Consider the following 18,502-nt stretch of genomic DNA (forward strand, 5'->3'; position numbering starts at 1 on the left):
GCCAAAATTCAATCCCTGAGCGGTTTCCTTCCTCTCCGGCAACTGAGTTAGGAAGGAGGCCTGTATCTTTATAGTGACTGGGTATATTGATACACCATCCAAAGTGTAATTAGTAACTTCACCATTCTCAAATATATATTTTTGTACAATATGTAGCATCCAATGTGATACGTTTTCTCATTCATGTTGTACAATTACCAATAAACATGTTTTTTTTATTTTCATCTTTTACTGTAATCCTCTCATTTGTACAGCTGTAAATCCACCCCTCATTCCCTTTGAAGGTTTGACAATGCGATACTAAGACTGTATCAAGTCAAGAATGGCAATAATGCATGAAGACAACTGAGAAATGTCACCATAAGCATGTCAAATCAAATCAAATGAAATTGTATGTGTCACATACACGTGTTTAGCAGATGTTATTGCGAGTGTAGCGAAATGCTTGTGCTTCTAGCTCCGACAGTGCAGTAATATCTAACAAGTAATATCTAACAATTTCACAACATATACCTAATACACACAAAACTAGTAAGGAATTGAATTAAAAAATATATACATATATTGACAAGCAATGACAGAGCGGCATGGACTAAGATACAGTAGAATATTACAGAATATAATACAGTATATACATATGAGATGAGTAGTGCAAGATATGTAAACTTTATTAAAGTGACTAGTGTTACATTTCTTAAAGTGGCCAGTGATTTCAATAGGCAGCAGCAGCCTCTAATGTAATGTGCTAGTGATGGCAATGTTTCATGCAGACAGAGTACTACAATCCCTTTAGGCTCAGCTGATAGTGTGCAACACATCAGTACAGTAGGCGGACATTTATTTGCTCTCCCATTTAGAATAGAACAGACTACATTGTAGAATAGAGTAGGCCTAGAATGAGTCCCCTCCTGAAACTAGTTTAGTAAATGAATCACCTTAACAGTAGATGGCAGTAAATGACCCAATGTGACGAAATGACCTCAAACCATTCCAACGGAAGAATAATGTTACACTTCCCCTTGCCTTGCGTATATCTGATGCAAACAGACAACAACACCGTTCTGAATACGTAATAACAAATGGTGGAAATTGCTGGCCTCGGTCTTGCTGTTTCCCTGACCTACTAACTAGCAAACGTTACATCACACAGAGGTCCAGGCGTCCCACCTGCACCGGGGGGTAATATCGGTGTGAGTTGAAGCAGGTTACCCATGCTATCTGGACAGTGACATTGGTATGACACCGTTGACCTGCTAACATACACAGTTACAGAGTCGGAAGATATTGTGCTCCGGAAGAAACTGTCAAGACTTGTTTTGGTTCCATCGTGCTCCTTTACGAGTCGACAGGTAACGTTAGCTGGTCAGCAAACCCATATTGTGTTTTTGTTGTTGTCAAGAAACACTTTGCGTCTTAAACATGTCACATAGCTTGCCAGTTAAAACATGTTTAGCTATCTTTCACCTGCTAACTAATGTTAGCTAAATGACCTCTCTTCCGGAATGCTCACTTGTTTTTCTGTCGCTAGCCGCGTTTGCTATAGCTAGCTAGCGGCCCCACTCCAATCCAAATCAGGCCTACCTAGGGTTTTTTAATTTTGTTTCATAAATAGCTAGTTAGCACGTAGCTACGCCAGCTACTTGTTGACAGGTGAACTTGAATAGCTAGCTAGCTAGCTGTATTGTAAGTAAGGAGTTTAGTTTGTCAGACTTTTGTTTCACTTTGCTAGGTACTGTAGCTGCGGCCTGTGATGAAACTAGCAGCTGTCCGAGATGATCCATGCTAGCTAATCCTGCTTCACTGTTTTTATTTGCCAGACCTTGACTAAAGTATGTCTTGCCCATGCACATCGGCCGCGAGGATATTCTTGAATTCAGCACACAGAGGTGAGAACAGATTGCAATCTTGAGAAATTGTAATAACTACAGTTACTTATTCGCATTACATCTTAAACGCTTGTGCTAGCTAGCTAACCTGTGCCTTCGGAAAGTATTCACAACCCTAGACTTTTTTCCACATTTTGTTGTTACAATGTGGGATTGAATTGTCATTTTTTTGTCAACGAGCTACACAAAATACTCTGTTAATGTGGAAGACAAATTCTAACATTGTAATTTTTTAAAATGGAAAATAAATCACTAATCTTGATTAGATAAGTATTCAACCCCCTGAGTCAAAACATGTTAAAATCACCTTTGACAGCGATTACAGCTGTGAGTCTTTCTGGGTAAGTCTCTAAGAGCTTTGCATACCAGGATTGTGCAATATTTGTCCATTATTCTTTTAAAAATTCTTTAAGCTCGGTCAAGTGATTGGTCAAGTTGATCATTGCTAGACAACCATTTCCAAGTCTTGCCATATATTTCCAAGACAATTTAAGTCTAAACTGTAACTAGGCCACTCAGGAACATTCAATGTTGTGTTGGTAAGCAACTCCAGTGTATATTTGGTCTTGTGTTTTAGGTTATTGTCCTGCTGAAAGGTTAATTTGTCTCCCAGTGTCTGTTTGCCTGTGCTTAGCTCTATTCCGTTTCTTTTTATCCCCCCCCAAAAAAACTCCCTAGTCCTTGTCGATGACAAGCATACCCATAACATGATGCAGTCACCACCATGCTTTGTATTCAGGACAAAAAGTTCATTTCTTTGCCACATGTTTTGCAGTATTACTTTAGTGCGTTATTGCAAACAGATTGCGTTCCTTCTTTTCACGCTGTCATTTAGCTTAGTGGGTAAGAGCGTTGTGCCAGTAACCGAAAGGTCGCTGGTTCTAATCCCCGAGCCGACTAGGTGAAAAATCTGTCGATGTGCCCTTGAGCAAGGCACTTAACCCTAATTGCTCCTGTAAGTCGCTCTGGATAAGAGCGTCTGCTAAATGACAAAAAATTACAAAAAAATTACAAAAAATTTTGTTACACCCTCAGTTATCTCTTATCACAGCCATTAAAATAATACTGTTTTAAAATCACCATTGGCCTCATGGTGAAATCCCTGAGTGGTTTCCTTCCTCTCCGGCAACTGTGTTAGGAAGGGCGCCTGTAACTTTGTAGTGACTGGGTGTATTGATACACCATCCAAAGTGTAATTAATAACAGCACCATGCTCAAAAGGACATTCAATTTGTGCTTTTATTTTACCGATCTAACTTCTTCGTTTCTTTGCAAACCATTGGAAAACCTCCCTGGTCTTTGTGCTTGAAATTCACTGCTCGACTGAGGGACCTTACAGATAATTGTATGTGTGGGGTACAGAGATGGGGTAGTCATTAAAAAATCATGTTAAACGCTATTATTGCACACAGTGAGTCCATGCAACTTATTATGTGACTTGTCAAGCACGTGTTTACTCATGAACTTATTTAGGCTTGCCATAACAAAGGGGTTGAATACTTATTGACTCAAGACATTTCAGCTTTTCAGTTTTAATTAAATTGTAAAGATGTTGAAAAACATTATTCCACTTTGACATTATGGGGTATTGTGTGTAGATCAGTGATACGAAATCTCAACGGAATCCATTTTAAATTCAGGCTGTAACAACAAAACGTGGAAAAATTCATGGTGTGAATATTTTCTGAAGGATAAGCTAACGTTATGTGACATTGACCTCGTGAACTATGCCGCGTTCACCGTGATAGTCGGAACTAGGAAACTGAGTTCTCCGACTTGATAACTGGTTGAATGCGGCACGTGTATATAACTACAACCAGTTAGCAAGTCGGAAATGTCAGACTTTCCTAGTTCCTGCTAGCATGTGGACGCGGCACCCGTTGTAAACAACAACTTAGGCTACGTCATAAATTCCTGATTTCCTGAAAGGGAGGGAACAGGGAAGTTGGCCTGACCTAATATGAATCATGGCCATCCATACCAAAAAAAAAGAAAAACAAGAGTCTTAAGTTTATGGATTACAACATAGGCCTAAAACATTTGGTTGCATGGTGTTTCTGTTGTACAGGGCTGTCTTGTTCCCGGGTTCAGCTCTATGCTTTGAGCAGGCCTGGTTGGAGTGTTCGTGGAGCACCCCTACCTCCCAGAGTCCGAGTGAGATCCTTCCATGAAACGGCAGCGTGTTTTACCTCTAAAGATGGAACCACCAAGGATGGATCCAGCGACGGTGGAAAGGTACAATTGATTCCACTGGATTGCGACATGTCTGTTTGCCTCTTTAAAAAAAAAAAAATAATAAAAAAAAAAAGAATGAATCACCCACTGGTTGTTAGCTTGGGCCAAGATCAGTTCGTGCAAACTGCCATGGTCATTGCCAAACATGGCATAGCAACGTGGCAGGACAGCATAAACAGATCTGGGAACAAGCTAAGTGGTGACGGCATAATTGAATGACTGAATTAAAATGGAGTTGACCCGAACCCTAACGGCGACAAGACACAAGAATAGACTTTCTAATAAATCAAGTCAAATTGTATTTGTCACATGCCCCGAATACAACAAGTGTAGACTTTACCGTGAAATGCTTACTTAGGAGCCCTTTCCCAACAATGCAGAGTTTAAAAGGAAAATAAATAGAAAAATTAACACAATAAAATAACAATAACGAGGCTATATACAGGGAGTACCAGTACTGAGTCACTGTGTAGGGATACGAGGTAGTAATGAGACTATATACAAGGAGTAGCAGTACAGAGTCAATGGGCAGGGTTACCAGGTAGTAATGAGACTATATACAAGGAGTAGCAGTACAGAGTCAATGGGCAGGGGTACCAAGTGATTGAGGTAATATGTACATGTAGGTAGGGGTAAAAGTGACTAGGCAATCAGGATAGATAATGAACAGAGTAGCAGCAGGATATGTGAAAGGTGTGTGTGTGTGTGTGTGTGTGTGTGTGTGTGTTGGAGAGTCAGTGTACACACACACACACACACACACACACACACACTACACTGACACTCCAACACTCACACACACATTGTTGGAGAGTCAGTGTAGTATGTTGGAGTGTCTGTAGTATGTGAGTGTTGGAGAGTCAGGGTAGTGTGTTGGAGAGTCAGTGTAGTGTGTTGGAGAGTCAGGGTAGTGTGTTGGAGAGTCAGGGGAGTGTGTTGGAGAGTCAGGGGAGTGTGTTGGAGAGTCAGGGTAGTGTGTTGGAGAGTCAGGGTAGTGTGTTGGAGAGTCAGGGGAGTGTGTTGGAGAGTCAGGGTAGTGTGTTGGAGAGTCAGGGTAGTGTGTTGGAGAGTCAGGGTAGTGTGTTGGAGAGTCAGGGTAGTGTGTTGGAGAGTCAGGGTAGTGTGTTGGAGAGTCAGTGTGTGGGGAGGGTAGTGTGTTGGAGAGTCAGGGTAGTGTGTTGGAGAGTCAGGGTAGTGTGTTGGAGAGTCAGTGTAGTGTGTTGGAGAGTCAGTGTAGTGTGTTGGAGAGTCAGTGTAGTGTGTTGGAGAGTCAGGGTAGTGTGTTGGAGAGTCAGGGTAGTGTGTTGGAGAGTCAGGGTAGTGTGTTGGAGAGTCAGTGTAGTGTGTTGGAGAGTCAGGGTAGTGTGTTGGAGAGTCAGGGTAGTGTGTTGGAGAGTCAGTGTAGTGTGTTGGAGAGTCAGGGTAGTGTGTTGGAGAGTCAGGGTAGTGTGTTGGAGAGTCAGGGTAGTGTGTTGGAGAGTCAGGGTAGTGTGTTGGAGAGTCAGGTTAGTGTGTTGGAGAGTCAGGGTAGTGTGTTGGAGAGTCGGTGTAGTGTGTTGGAGAGTCAGGTTAGTGTGTTGGAGAGTCAGTGTAGTGTGTTGGAGAGTCAGTGTAGTGTGTTGGAGAGTCAGTGTAGTGTGTTGGAGAGTCAGTGTAGTGTTGGAGAGTCAGTGTAGTGTGTTGGAGAGTCAGGTTAGTGTGTGGGAGAGTCAGTGTAGTGTGTTGGAGAGTCAGGTTAGTGTGTGGGAGAGTCAGTGTAGTGTGTGGGAGAGTCAGTGTAGTGTGTTGGAGAGTCAGTGTAGTGTGTTGGAGAATCAGTGTAGTGTGTGAGTGTTGGAGAGTCAGGTTAGTGTGTTCGAGTGTTGGAGAGTCAGTGTAGTGTGTGGGAGAGTCAGGTTAGTGTGTTGGAGAGTCAGGGTAGTGTGTGGGAGAGTCAGGTTAGTGTGTTGTAGAGGCAGTGTAGTGTGTTGGAGAGTCAGTGTAGTGTGTTGGAGAGTCAGGGTAGTGTGTTGTAGAGTCAGTGTAGTGTGTTGGAGAGTCAGGTTAGTGTGTGGGAGAGTCAGTGTAGTGTGTGGGAGAGTCAGTGTAGTGTGTTGGAGAGTCAGGGTAGTGTGTTGGAGAGTCAGTGTAGTGTGTTGGAGAGTCAGTGTAGTGTGTGGGAGAGTCATTGTAGTGTGTGGGAGAGTCAGTGTAGTGTGTGGGAGAGTCATTGTAGTGTGTGGGAGAGTCAGTGTAGTGTGTGGGAGAGTCAGTGTAGTGTGTTGGAGAGTCAGTGTAGTGTGTGGGAGAGTCAGTGTAGTGTGTTGGAGAGTCAGGGTAGTGTGTTGGAGAGTCAGTGTAGTGTGTTGGAGAGTCAGTGTAGTGTGTGGGAGAGTCATTGTAGTGTGTGGGAGAGTCAGTGTAGTGTGTGGGAGAGTCAGTGTAGTGTGTTGGAGAGTCAGTGTAGTGTGTTGGAGAGTCAGTGTAGTGTGTTGAAGAGTCAGTGTAGTGTGTGGGAGAGTCAGGTTAGTGTGTTGGAGAGTCAGTGTAGTATGTTGGAGAGTCAGGTTAGTGTGTTGGAGAGTCAGTGTAGTGTGTTGGAGAGTCAGGGTAGTGTGTTGGAGAGTCAGGGTAGTGTGTTGGAGAGTCAGTGTAGTGTGTTGGAGAGTCAGGTTAGTGTGTTGTAGAGTCAGTGTAGTGTGTTGGAGAGTCAGTGTAGTGTGTTGGAGAGTCAGGGTAGTGTGTTGTAGAGTCAGTGTAGTGTGTTGGAGAGTCAGGTTAGTGTGTGGGAGAGTCAGTGTAGTGTGTGGGAGAGTCAGTGTAGTGTGTTGGAGAGTCAGGGTAGTGTGTTGGAGAGTCAGTGTAGTGTGTTGGAGAGTCAGTGTAGTGTGTGGGAGAGTCAGTGTAGTGTGTGGGAGAGTCAGTGTAGTGTGTGGGAGAGTCAGTGTAGTGTGTTGGAGAGTCAGTGTAGTGTGTGGGAGAGTCAGTGTAGTGTGTTGGAGAGTCAGGGTAGTGTGTTGGAGAGTCAGTGTAGTGTGTTGGAGAGTCAGTGTAGTGTGTGGGAGAGTCATTGTAGTGTGTGGGAGAGTCAGTGTAGTGTGTGGGAGAGTCAGTGTAGTGTGTTGGAGAGTCAGTGTAGTGTGTTGGAGAGTCAGTGTAGTGTGTTGAAGAGTCAGTGTAGTGTGTGGGAGAGTCAGGTTAGTGTGTTGGAGAGTCAGTGTAGTATGTTGGAGAGTCAGGTTAGTGTGTTGGAGAGTCAGTGTAGTGTGTTGGAGAGTCAGGGTAGTGTGTTGGAGAGTCAGGGTAGTGTGTTGGAGAGTCAGTGTAGTGTGTTGGAGAGTCAGGTTAGTGTGTTGGAGAGTCAGGTTAGTGTGTTGGAGTCAGTGTAGTGTTGGAGAGTCAGTGTAGGTTGTTGGAGAGTCAGGTTAGTGTGTGGGAGAGTCAGTGTAGTGTGTGGGAGAGTCAGTGTAGTGTGTTGGAGAGTCAGGTTAGTGTGTGGGAGAGTCAGTGTAGTGTGTTGGAGAGTCAGGTTAGTGTGTTGGAGAGTCAGGTTAGTGTGTTCGAGTGTTGTAGAGTCAGGTTAGTGTGTTGTAGAGTCAGGCTAGTGTGTTGTAGAGTCAGTGTAGAGTCAGGTTAGTGTGTTGTAGAGTCAGTGTAGTGTGTTGGAGAGTCAGGTTAGTGTGTGGGAGAGTCAGGTTAGTGTGTGGGAGAGTCAGTGTAGTGTGTGGGAGAGTCAGTGTAGTGTGTGGGAGAGTCATTGTAGTGTGTGGGAGAGTCAGTGTAGTGTGTGGGAGAGTCAGTGTAGTGTGTTGGAGAGTCAGTGTAGTGTGTTGGCGAGTCAGTGTAGTGTGTTGGAGAGTCAGTGTAGTGTGTTGGAGAGTCAGTGTAGTGTGTTGGCGAGTCAGTGTAGTGTGTTGGAGAGTCAGGTTAGTGTGTGGGAGAGTCAGGTTAGTGTGTGGGAGAGTCAGGGTAGTGTGTTGTAGAGTCAGGGTAGTGTGTTGGAGAGTCAGGGTAGTGTGTTGGAGAGTCAGGGTAGTGTGTTGTAGAGTCAGGGTAGTGTGTTGGAGAGTCAGGGTAGTGTGTTGGAGAGTCAGGGTAGTGTGTTGGAGAGTCAGTGTAGTGTGTTGGAGAATCAGTGTAGTGTGTGGGATAGTCAGTGTAGTGTGTGGGAGAGTCAGTGTAGTGTGTGGGCGAGTCAGTGTAGTGTGTGGGAGAGTCAGTGTAGTGTGTTGGAGAGTCAGTGTAGTGTGTGGGAGAGTCAGTGTAGTGTGTGGGAGAGTCAGTGTAGTGTGTGTGAGAGTGCACAGAGCCAGTGTAATACATGCAATAAGCCCAGTGGTTTCAATAAGTGATAGCTACTGTACATAGAAACAAGCTTCCTCCTGTCTGTGGCTACATGATGTTTTTCTGCTGTGTTTCATTAATGATAGAATGCCTCTATTGTGTCCATCATAATGCAGAAGAACCTCGGTGAAAGAAAGAGACTGTCGGGCTCTTCTGGTGGATCAGGGAAGGGGGGTAACCAGCTGCACTGTCCCAAATGTGGAGACCCGTGCACACATGTGGAGACCTTTGTATGTGAGGACCTAAAGATACTCAATTCACCTAGGCTGTGTTTTCTAAAGACTCCCAGTTGTAGAAAAAGCAGCCGTATAAATGATTTGACTTGTCACACAGTCACTACTATTTTATTAAATCAGAAACCGATAAAGAAACATTTCAATATCCTCCCCTTTTTTGTTTGTTTCTTTTCAGCGTCAACACGTTTTGTGAAGTGTGAGAAATGCCATCACTTCTTCGTGGTGCTCTCTGAGACAGACTCTAAGAAGGGTCTGAATAAAGAACCAGAGTCGCCCGCTGAGGCTGTCAAAATGGCCTTCGTACAGAAACCTCCCCCGCCACCCAAAAAGGTACGAGCACCAATGACAATAAACAAGAACTGGTTCTAGTTTCTATGATGTGATGGTTATCTTCAAACAGGAATTACTATGGTAATGCTGCAGCTATATCTGGTGCTATAATGAAGCAATAAGGCCCGAGGAGGTGTGGTATGTGGCCAACATACTACGGCTAAGGGCTGTTCTTAGACACAACGCGGAGTGCCTTTATTAGACATATACCACAGCAGTAAAAATACATGTTTTGTCATACCCGTGGTATACGGTCTGATATACCATGGCTGTCAGCCAATCAGCATTCAGGGCTCTAACCACCCAGTTTATAATGCATTATGAAACAGTTCATGTATTGTTAGACTTGTCATGAAGAGCAAGTATGACCACGTGATATTGTCTTCTAGTCAATGAACCTGTCTTCCAGATCTATGCCTACCTGGACAAGTACGTAGTGGGTCAGTCCTATGCTAAGAAGGTGCTGGCGGTGGCTGTGTATAATCACTACAAGAGGATCCACAACAACATCCCTGCTGGGAGCAGACAGGTGGAGGTGGATAAACAGGCCTCGCTCACACCACGAGGTCAGTACAGTCTACTGTTAGTTAGAAACAGGCCTCGCTCACACCACGAGGTCAGTACAGTCTACTGTTAGTTAGAAACAGGCCTCGCTCACACCACGAGGTCAGTACAGTCTACTGTTAGTTAGAAACAGGCCTCGCTCACACCACGAGGTCAGTACAGTCTACTGTTAGTTAGAAACAGGCCTCGCTCACACCACGAGGTCAGTACAGTCTACTGTTAGTTAGAAACAGGCCTCGCTCACATAATGAGGTCAGTACAGTCTACTGTTAGTTAGAAACAGGCCTCGCTCACACCACGAGGTCAGTAGTACAGTCTACTGTTAGTTAGAAACAGGCCTCGCTCACACCACGAGGTCAGTACAGTCTACTGTTAGTTAGAAACAGGCCTCGCTCACACCACGAGGTCAGTACAGTCTACTGTTAGTTAGAAACAGGCCTCGCTCACACCACGAGGTCAGTAGTACAGTCTACTGTTAGTTAGAAACAGGCCTCGCTCACACCACGAGGTCAGTAGTACAGTCTACTGTTAGTTAGAAACAGGCCTCGCTCACACCACGAGGTCAGTAGTACAGTCTACTGTTAGTTAGAAACCGGCCTCGCTCACACCACGAGGTCAGTACAGTCTACTGTTATTTAGAAACAGGCCTCACACCACGAGGTCAGTACAGTCTACTGTTAGTTAGAAACAGGCCTCACACCACGAGGTCAGTACAGTCTACTGTTAGTTAGAAACAGGCCTCGCTCACACCACGAGGTCAGTACAGTCTACTGTTAGTTAGAAACAGGCCTCGCTCACACCACGAGGTCAGTACAGTCTACTGTTAGTTAGAAACAGGCCTCGCTCACACCACGAGGTCAGTACAGTCTACTGTTAGTTAGAAACAGGCCTCGCTCACACCACGAGGTCAGTAGTACAGTCTACTGTTAGTTAGAAACAGGCCTCGCTCACACCACGAGGTCAGTACAGTCTACTGTTAGTTAGAAACAGGCCTCGCTCACATCATGAGGTCAGTACAGTCTACTGTTAGTTAGAAACAGGCCTCGCTCACACCACGAGGTCAGTACAGTCTACTGTTAGTTAGAAACAGGCCTCGCTCACACCACGAGGTCAGTACAGTCTACTGTTAGTTAGAAACAGGCCTCGCTCACACCACGAGGTCAGTACAGTCTACTGTTAGTTAGAAACAGGCCTCGCTCACACCACGAGGTCAGTACAGTCTACTGTTAGTTAGAAACAGGCCTCGCTCACACCACGAGGTCAGTACAGTCTACTGTTAGTTAGAAACAGGCCTCGCTCACACCACGAGGTCAGTACAGTCTACTGTTAGTTAGAAACAGGCCTCGCTCACATCACGAGGTCAGTACAGTCTACTGTTAGTTAGAAACAGGCCTCGCTCACACCACGAGGTCAGTACAGTCTACTGTTAGTTAGAAACAGGCCTCGCTCACACCACGAGGTCAGTACAGTCTACTGTTAGTTAGAAACAGGCCTCGCTCACACCACGAGGTCAGTACAGTCTACTGTTAGTTAGAAACAGGCCTCACTCACACCACGAGGTCAGACGTACAGTCTACTGTTAGTTAGAAACAGGCCTCGCTCACACCACGAGGTCAGTACAGTCTACTGTTAGTTAGAAAGAGTAAATCAGTTTCCAGAAAACGTCGACCGGACAAATTTAAGTTTGCTTGATTCAGAATAGTAGAATTTCATTAGGCAACATTGTTATGCTTTCATTATGAACAAAGAACCAACCACGGTTTCTAAAATGTGCTGAAACACCTGATCAGTCTCCTCAATGTGCTCTCGTCTGTATCATTTGGCATTTGTTCAATGATTTACTTTTGCACCCACACTCATCATCTTTAAATGGATGATGATAATGGATCTAACGAGACGATAACAGGGTGATAATGATTTTTTTTTTAAACAACAGTGGAATCTGAAACTCTCTTACAGGCCTGTAGTGATAATGATGATGATCTCATCCTCTCTGTAGAGCTAGAGACCAGAAGACGGGAGGATGAGTACAGATTCACAAGTAAGTGATTTGATTGGTCCTCCTTACGTAGCTGTCTCCATATCATTGGCTATTTTAAACACGTCACTTTTTTTTTTTTTGATTGGAGCATTCTGTTTTGAATATATATATTTTTTTATTTTCAAGAATTGCACAAATGCCAAAGTTTACAGACAAACTTATAGTATCTTATTGTCGATGACTTAGCGTTTTTAGGGGTTGTTAGATTAAGTATTTTGTAAATGATTTACCCTTATGATTTTAAGGTAATAAATAGTCATGGTGAAAAAATCGATAGTTACATATTGGGATATTATGTTTGATATACTGTATCTTATCGTTTTGACAATATCGCAATATTATTTTTGCGCTAATTGGCTGTACCTGCACCAAAAACAACTATTTTTATTCTCAATCTTTTTAAATAGGGAGCCAATCATTTTTCAACACTTTGACTGAATAAAAACCCGTTTTCTCATGGCTCTCCCTCGTCCCTCCGCACCAGCAATATGTTTGGAACATCGAATCTCAATAAAAATCACAGTGTCGAATCGCAATACATATAGAATCGTGAGAATGGTGTATGGTAATAATATCGTACGGTGATATTATGGTATGGTGAGGTCCCTGTGTGGTGATATTATGGTATGGTGAGGTCCCTGTGTGGTGATATTATGGTATGGTGAGGTCCCTCAGTATGGTGATAATATGGTATGGTGAGGTCCCTGTGTTGTGATAATATGGTATGGTGATATTATGGTATGGTGAGGTCCCTGTGTGGTGATATTATGGTATGGTGAGGTCCCTGTGTGGTGATATTATGGTATGGTGAGGTCCCTGTGTGGTGATATTATGGTATGGTGAGGTCCCTCAGTATGGTGATATTATGGTATGGTGAGGTCCCTGTGTGGTGATATTATGGTATGGTGAGGTCCCTGTGTTGTGATATTATGGTATGGTGATAATATGGTATGGTGAGGTCCCTGTGTTGTGATATTATGGTATGGTGAGGTCCCTCAGTATGGTGATAATATGGTATGGTGAGGTCCCTCAGTATGGTGATAATATGGTATGGTGAGGTCCCTGTGTGGTGATAATATGGTATGGTGAGGTCCCTCAGTATGGTGATAATATGGTATGGTGAGGTCCCTGTGTTGTGATATTATGGTATGGTGAGGTCCCTGTGTTGTGATATTATGGTATGGTGATATTATATGGTATGGTGAGGTCCCTCTGTATGGTGATAATATGGTATGGTGAGGTCCCTGTGTTGTGATAATATGGTATGGTGATAATATGGTATGGTGAGGTCCCTCTGTATGGTGATAATATGGTATGGTGAGGTCCCTGTGTTGTGATATTATGGTATGGTGAGGTCCCTCAGTATGGTGATAATATGGTATGGTGAGGTCCCTGTGTTGTGATAATATGGTATGGTGAGGTCCCTCAGTATGGTGATAATATGGTATGGTGAGGTCCCTGTGTGGTGATAATATGGTATGGTGAGGTCCCTGTGTTGTGATATTATGGTATGGTGATAATATGGTATGGTGAGGTCCCTGTGTGGTGATAATATGGTATGGTGAGGTCCCTGTGTGGTGATATTATGGTATGGTGAGGTCCCTGTGTTATGGTATGGTGATAATATGGTATGGTGATATTATGGTATGGTGAGGTCCCTGTGTGGTGATAATATGGTATGGTGAGGTCCCTGTGTGGTGATATTATGGTATGGTGAGGTCCCTGTGTGGTGATATTATGGTATGGTGAGGTCCCTCTGTATGGTGATAATATGGTATGGTGAGGTCCATGTGTTGTGATATTATGGTATGGTGAGGTCCCTCAGTATGGTGGTAATATTGTGTCGTGAGGTCCCTGTGTTGTGATATTATGGTATGGTGAGGTCCCTGTGTGGTGATATTATGGTATGGTGAGGTCCCTCAGTATGGTGGTAATATTGTGTCGTGAGGTCCCTGTGTTGTGATATTATGGTATGGTGAGGTCCCTCAGTATGGTGGTAATATTGTGTCGTGAGGTCCCTCAGTATGGTGGTAATATTGTGTCGTGAGGTCCCTCAGTATGGTGGTAATATTGTGTCGTGAGGTCCCTCAGTATGGTGGTAATATTGTGTCGTGAGGTCCCTCAGTATGGTGGTAATATTGTGTCGTGAGGTCCCTCAGTATGGTGGTAATATTGTGTCGTGAGGTCCCTCAGTATGGTGGTAATATGGTATGGTGAGGTCCCTCAGTATGGTGGTAATATTGTGTCGTGAGGTCCCTCAGTATGGTGGTAATATTGTGTCGTGAGGTCCCTCAGTATGGTGGTAATATTGTGTCGTGAGGTCCCTCAGTATGGTGGTAATATTGTGTCGTGAGGTCCCTCAGTATGGTGGTAATATTGTGTCGTGAGGTCCCTCTGTGTGGTGATAATATGGTATGGTGAGGTCCCTGTGTGGTGGTAATATTGTGTCGTGAGGTCCCTCAGTATGGTGGTAATATGGTATGGTGAGGTCCCTGTGTGGTGGTAATATTGTGTCGTGAGGTCCCTCAGTATGGTGGTAATATGGTATGGTGAGGTCCCTCAGTATGGTGGTAATATGGTGTCCTGAGGTCCCTCAGTATGGTGGTAATATTGTGTCGTGAGGTCCCTCAGTATGGTGGTAATATTGTGTCGTGAGGTCCCTCAGTATGGTGGTAATATTGTGTCGTGAGGTCCCTCAGTATGGTGGTAATATTGTGTCGTGAGGTCCCTCAGTATGGTGGTAATATTGTGTCGTGAGGTCCCTCAGTATGGTGGTAATATTGTGTCGTGAGGTCCCTCAGTATGGTGGTAATACTGTGTCGTGAGGTCCCTCAGTATGGTGGTAATATTGTGTCGTGAGGTCCCTGTGTGGTGGTAATATTGTGTCGTGAGGTCCCTGTGTGGTGGTAATATTGTGTCGTGAGGTCCCTCAGTATGGTGGTAATATTGTGTCGTGAGGTCCCTGTGTGGTGGTAATATTGTGTCGTGAGGTCCCTGTGTGGTGGTAATATTGTGTCGTGAGGTCCCTGTGTGGTGGTAATATTGTGTCGTGAGGTCCCTCAGTATGGTGGTAATATTGTGTCGTGAGGTCCCTCAGTATGGTGGTAATATTGTGTCGTGAGGTCCCTGTGTGGTGGTAATATTGTGTCGTGAGGTCCCTGTGTGGTGGTAATATTGTGTCGTGAGGTCCCTGTGTGGTGGTAATATTGTGTCGTGAGGTCCCTGTGTGGTGGTAATATTGTGTCGTGAGGTCCCTGTGTGGTGGTAATATGGTATGGTGAGGTCCCTGTGTTGTGGTAATATTGTGTCGTGAGGTCCCTCAGTATGGTGGTAATATTGTGTCGTGAGGTCCCTGTGTGGTGGTAATATTGTGTCGTGAGGTCCCTCAGTATGGTGGTAATATGGTATGGTGGTAATATGGTGTCCTGAGGTCCCTGGAAATTCCCAGCCCTAGTAATAAATAATCTGTGTGCACGTTGTGAACTCGGTGTAGCTAGTCGCCATGCTGGACAGATAAAGCACCATGCTGGACAGATATAGCACCATGCTGGACAGATATAGCACCATGCTGGACAGATATAGCACCATGCTGGACAGATATAGCACCATGCTGGACAGATATAGCACCATGCTGGACAGATAAAGCACCATGCTGGACAGATATAGCACCATGCTGGACAGATATAGCGCCATGCTGGACAGATATAGCACCATGCTGGACAGATATAGCACCATGCTGGACAGATATAGCACCATGCTGGACAGATATAGCACCATGCTGGACAGATAAAGCACCATGCTGGACAGATAAAGCACCATGCTGGACAGATATAGCGCCATGCTGGACAGATAAAGCACCATGCTGGACAGATAAAGCACCATGCTGGACAGATATAGCACCATGCTGGACAGATATAGCACCATGCTGGACAGATATAGCACCATGCTGGACAGATAAAGCACCATGCTGGACAGATATAGCACCATGCTGGACAGATATAGCACCATGCTGGACAGATAAAGTGCCATGCTGGACAGATATAGCACCATGCTGGACAGATAAAGCGCCATGCTGGACAGATATAGCGCCATGCTGGACAGATATAGCGCCATGCTGGACAGATATAGCGCCATGCTGGACAGATATAGCGCCATGCTGGACAGATATAGCGCCATGCTGGACAGATATAGCGCCATGCTGGACAGATAAAGCGCCATGCTGGACAGATAAAGCGCCATGCTGGACAGATAAAGCACCATGCTGGACAGATAAAGCACCATGCTGGACAGATATAGCGCCATGCTGGACAGATATAGCGCCATGCTGGACAGATAAAGCGCCATGCTGGACAGATATAGCGCCATACTGGACAGATATAGCACCATGCTGGACAGATATAGCACCATGCTGGACAGATATAGCACCATGCTGGACAGATATAGCACCATGCTGGACACAAGTTGTCCCAATGACCCAGACAATACATTTGTAGCCTTGCTATCTATCCCAGCCTTCAGCCCTGCTCTCCTCATTCACACCTGGGTTCAAAAGCAATTCGAAGTCTTTCAAATACTTTGAGCGTTTGCTTTAGCCTGCCTGGAGTGCGAGATGGGCGGGGTTTACAGTTTTACGACTATTCTATTGGTTCCATTGCGCCAGGGAAGCCCAATCAAGCCCATATAAAGTATTTGAAATTATTTTGAATACTATTTGAACCCAGGTCTGCTTTTCTTTATTCGGTAACATACTGGCTCCCAGTTGAGTTGAGCAAAGCAGGGCACATGTATTTTTAGATTGAACTTGGACCTATTGCTGCGATGCAACAGGCAGCCCCACAGATACTGACTGATACTTCACATTTAATGAACTTATTGAACTTGTTCTCAACTGGCTTACCTGGTTAAATAAAGGTGAAATATATATATATATATATATAACTAAAGAGCCTGGATTATGCAATATCATGCCTGGAAAACTCAAAACACGAGACACAAACTTGTTATACATTAAAGCACAATGAATGAATACATTACAAACTTGTAATACAACTCAAGTTGCCAGATCACAGAGAGTAGGCCAACATTGCATATCCTGTTCAGAAAAGTTACGTTTTAGCGTCTGGTCATTGCCATGAGAGATGGGAAACGTTGACCCAAAATGGATTCCCCTAGCCTGGGTGGCAGTCTGTTTCTGCCCGCTCACCAACTCCTTATGGAATCAGTCATGCCAAACAAGCTTGACAAGGACGGCAATGGAGTTGACAATTGACAAGAGCACAAACCGATCTGGCACCAGGCTAGAATTCACAACTGTCCTGCTGCCAAATCTGAACCCAAATATACAATACGACTGTTTGTTTACGTTTGTCGTTATAGAACTCCTTCAGATAGCAGGGATCAGTCCCCATGGCAACGCTCTGGGGGCCTCCATGCAGCAGCAGGCCACTCAGCAGGCTCCTCAGGAGAGGAGGGGCGGGGACGTGTTAGACTCCACCCACACCGACATCAAACTGGAGAAGAGCAACATCGTGTTGCTAGGCCCTACCGGATCAGGTTAGTAAACTACTAAGTGACGTCATCAAACCAGTCTGGCATCAGTGTGAGAAGAACAAAGTACGTTGTGGCTCGTACCTTCAATATCCTTAGGACACAAAGCCAAGGCACTTCTAATTCTTTTTTGATACCATTTATATTAGTTGCAGACAGGGCAGTGTTCAGCATTTTGGGGGCCCTAAGCGAGATTTGGTTGGGGGGCCTGTCATGCAAAATGGTGTCGTCCCCCCATGTTACAACAGGATTCGATAAACTATTAGTGTCCGTTGCTATATCAACGGTGTGATGACCTAATGTGTCGAATTGTGGAGATCATTACAGCCTAAATTACATTCTTTTCATCCCTGATATGCAAACAAAGCTGATTTCCATGACAATTTTGCTGTTTATACAAGTTTTGTTTAGCTAATAAGATGAAAACATTACTTCAAACTACTTTTGGATCAATCAGTCAATCAATCACATTTATTTATAAAGCCCTTTTTACATCAGCAGTTGTCACAAATTGCTTATACAGAAATCCGGCCTAAAACCCCAAACAGCAGCAAATGCAGATGTAGAAGCACGGTGGCTAGGAACAACTCCCTAGAAAGGCAGGAACCCAGGAAGAAACCTAGAGAGGAACCAGGCTCTGAGGGGTGACCAGTCCTCTTCTGGCTGTACTGGGTGGAGATTATAAGAGTACATGGCCATTAAGGCCAGATTGTTCTTCAAGATGTTCAGGAGTAAATGTCAGTTTGTTTTTCATAGCCAAGCATTCAGAGGTCGAGACAGCAGGTGCAGGAGAGAGAGAGAGAGTTGAAAACAGCAGGTCTGGGACAAGGTAGCACGTCCGGTGAACAGGTCAGGGTTCCATAGCCGCAGGCAGAAGAGTTGAAACTGGAGCAGCAGCACGACCAGGTGGACTGGGGACAGCAAGGAGTCATCAGGCCAGGTAGTCCTGAGGCATGGTCCTAGGGCTCAGGTCCTCAGGGAGGGGAGGGAGAGAGGGAGCATACCTAAGATCACACAGGACACCGGATAAGACAGGAGAATAACACCAGATATAACAGACTGACCCTAGCCCCCCGGCACATAGACTATTGCAGCATAGATACCCACAAATGTAGAATAGAAGTCAGCGTTATGAATGTATATTTTCTACAATTCCTGTCAAGTTAAGTGCTGAGACAGGGGGAGTCGGGGGACACTGTGGCCACGACCGACGATACCCCCGGACAGGGCCAACCAGGCAGGACGTTTGCAAGAAGACGTGTAAATCTGCTTGACACATTAATGTTACATACCTTACAGATCATACCTTACAGATCATACCTTACAGATCATACCTTACA

At 44.7% G+C, this 18,502-nt stretch overlaps 1 protein-coding gene across 5 annotated transcripts in view; it reads left to right on the forward strand.

Moving 5' to 3' along the window:
- The first annotated feature begins 992 nt into the window (after nucleotides 1–992).
- Nucleotides 993–18,502, forward strand: part of LOC121540735 (ATP-dependent Clp protease ATP-binding subunit clpX-like, mitochondrial) — a 36,636-nt gene continuing 19,126 nt past the window's right edge. Inside the window, exons 1-8 of one of the 5 annotated variants that reach the window (XM_041849791.2) lie at nucleotides 993–1,362; nucleotides 1,730–1,886; nucleotides 3,955–4,121; nucleotides 8,561–8,678; nucleotides 8,856–9,010; nucleotides 9,420–9,576; nucleotides 11,574–11,615; nucleotides 16,992–17,168. In XM_041849791.2, coding sequence (XP_041705725.1) covers nucleotides 1,832–1,886; nucleotides 3,955–4,121; nucleotides 8,561–8,678; nucleotides 8,856–9,010; nucleotides 9,420–9,576; nucleotides 11,574–11,615; nucleotides 16,992–17,168 — 871 coding nt within the window. In that variant the 5' untranslated portion in view covers nucleotides 993–1,362; nucleotides 1,730–1,831. The remainder of the gene's footprint in view (nucleotides 1,363–1,729; nucleotides 1,887–3,954; nucleotides 4,122–8,560; nucleotides 8,679–8,855; nucleotides 9,011–9,419; nucleotides 9,577–11,573; nucleotides 11,616–16,991; nucleotides 17,169–18,502) is intronic. The other 4 variants (XM_041849792.2, XM_041849790.2, XM_041849789.2 and 1 more) reach the window with 4 other exon arrangements.

The sequence above is a fragment of the Coregonus clupeaformis genome, chromosome 26, assembly GCF_020615455.1.
Source record: "Coregonus clupeaformis isolate EN_2021a chromosome 26, ASM2061545v1, whole genome shotgun sequence".
Classification (NCBI taxonomy): domain Eukaryota; kingdom Metazoa; phylum Chordata; class Actinopteri; order Salmoniformes; family Salmonidae; genus Coregonus; species Coregonus clupeaformis.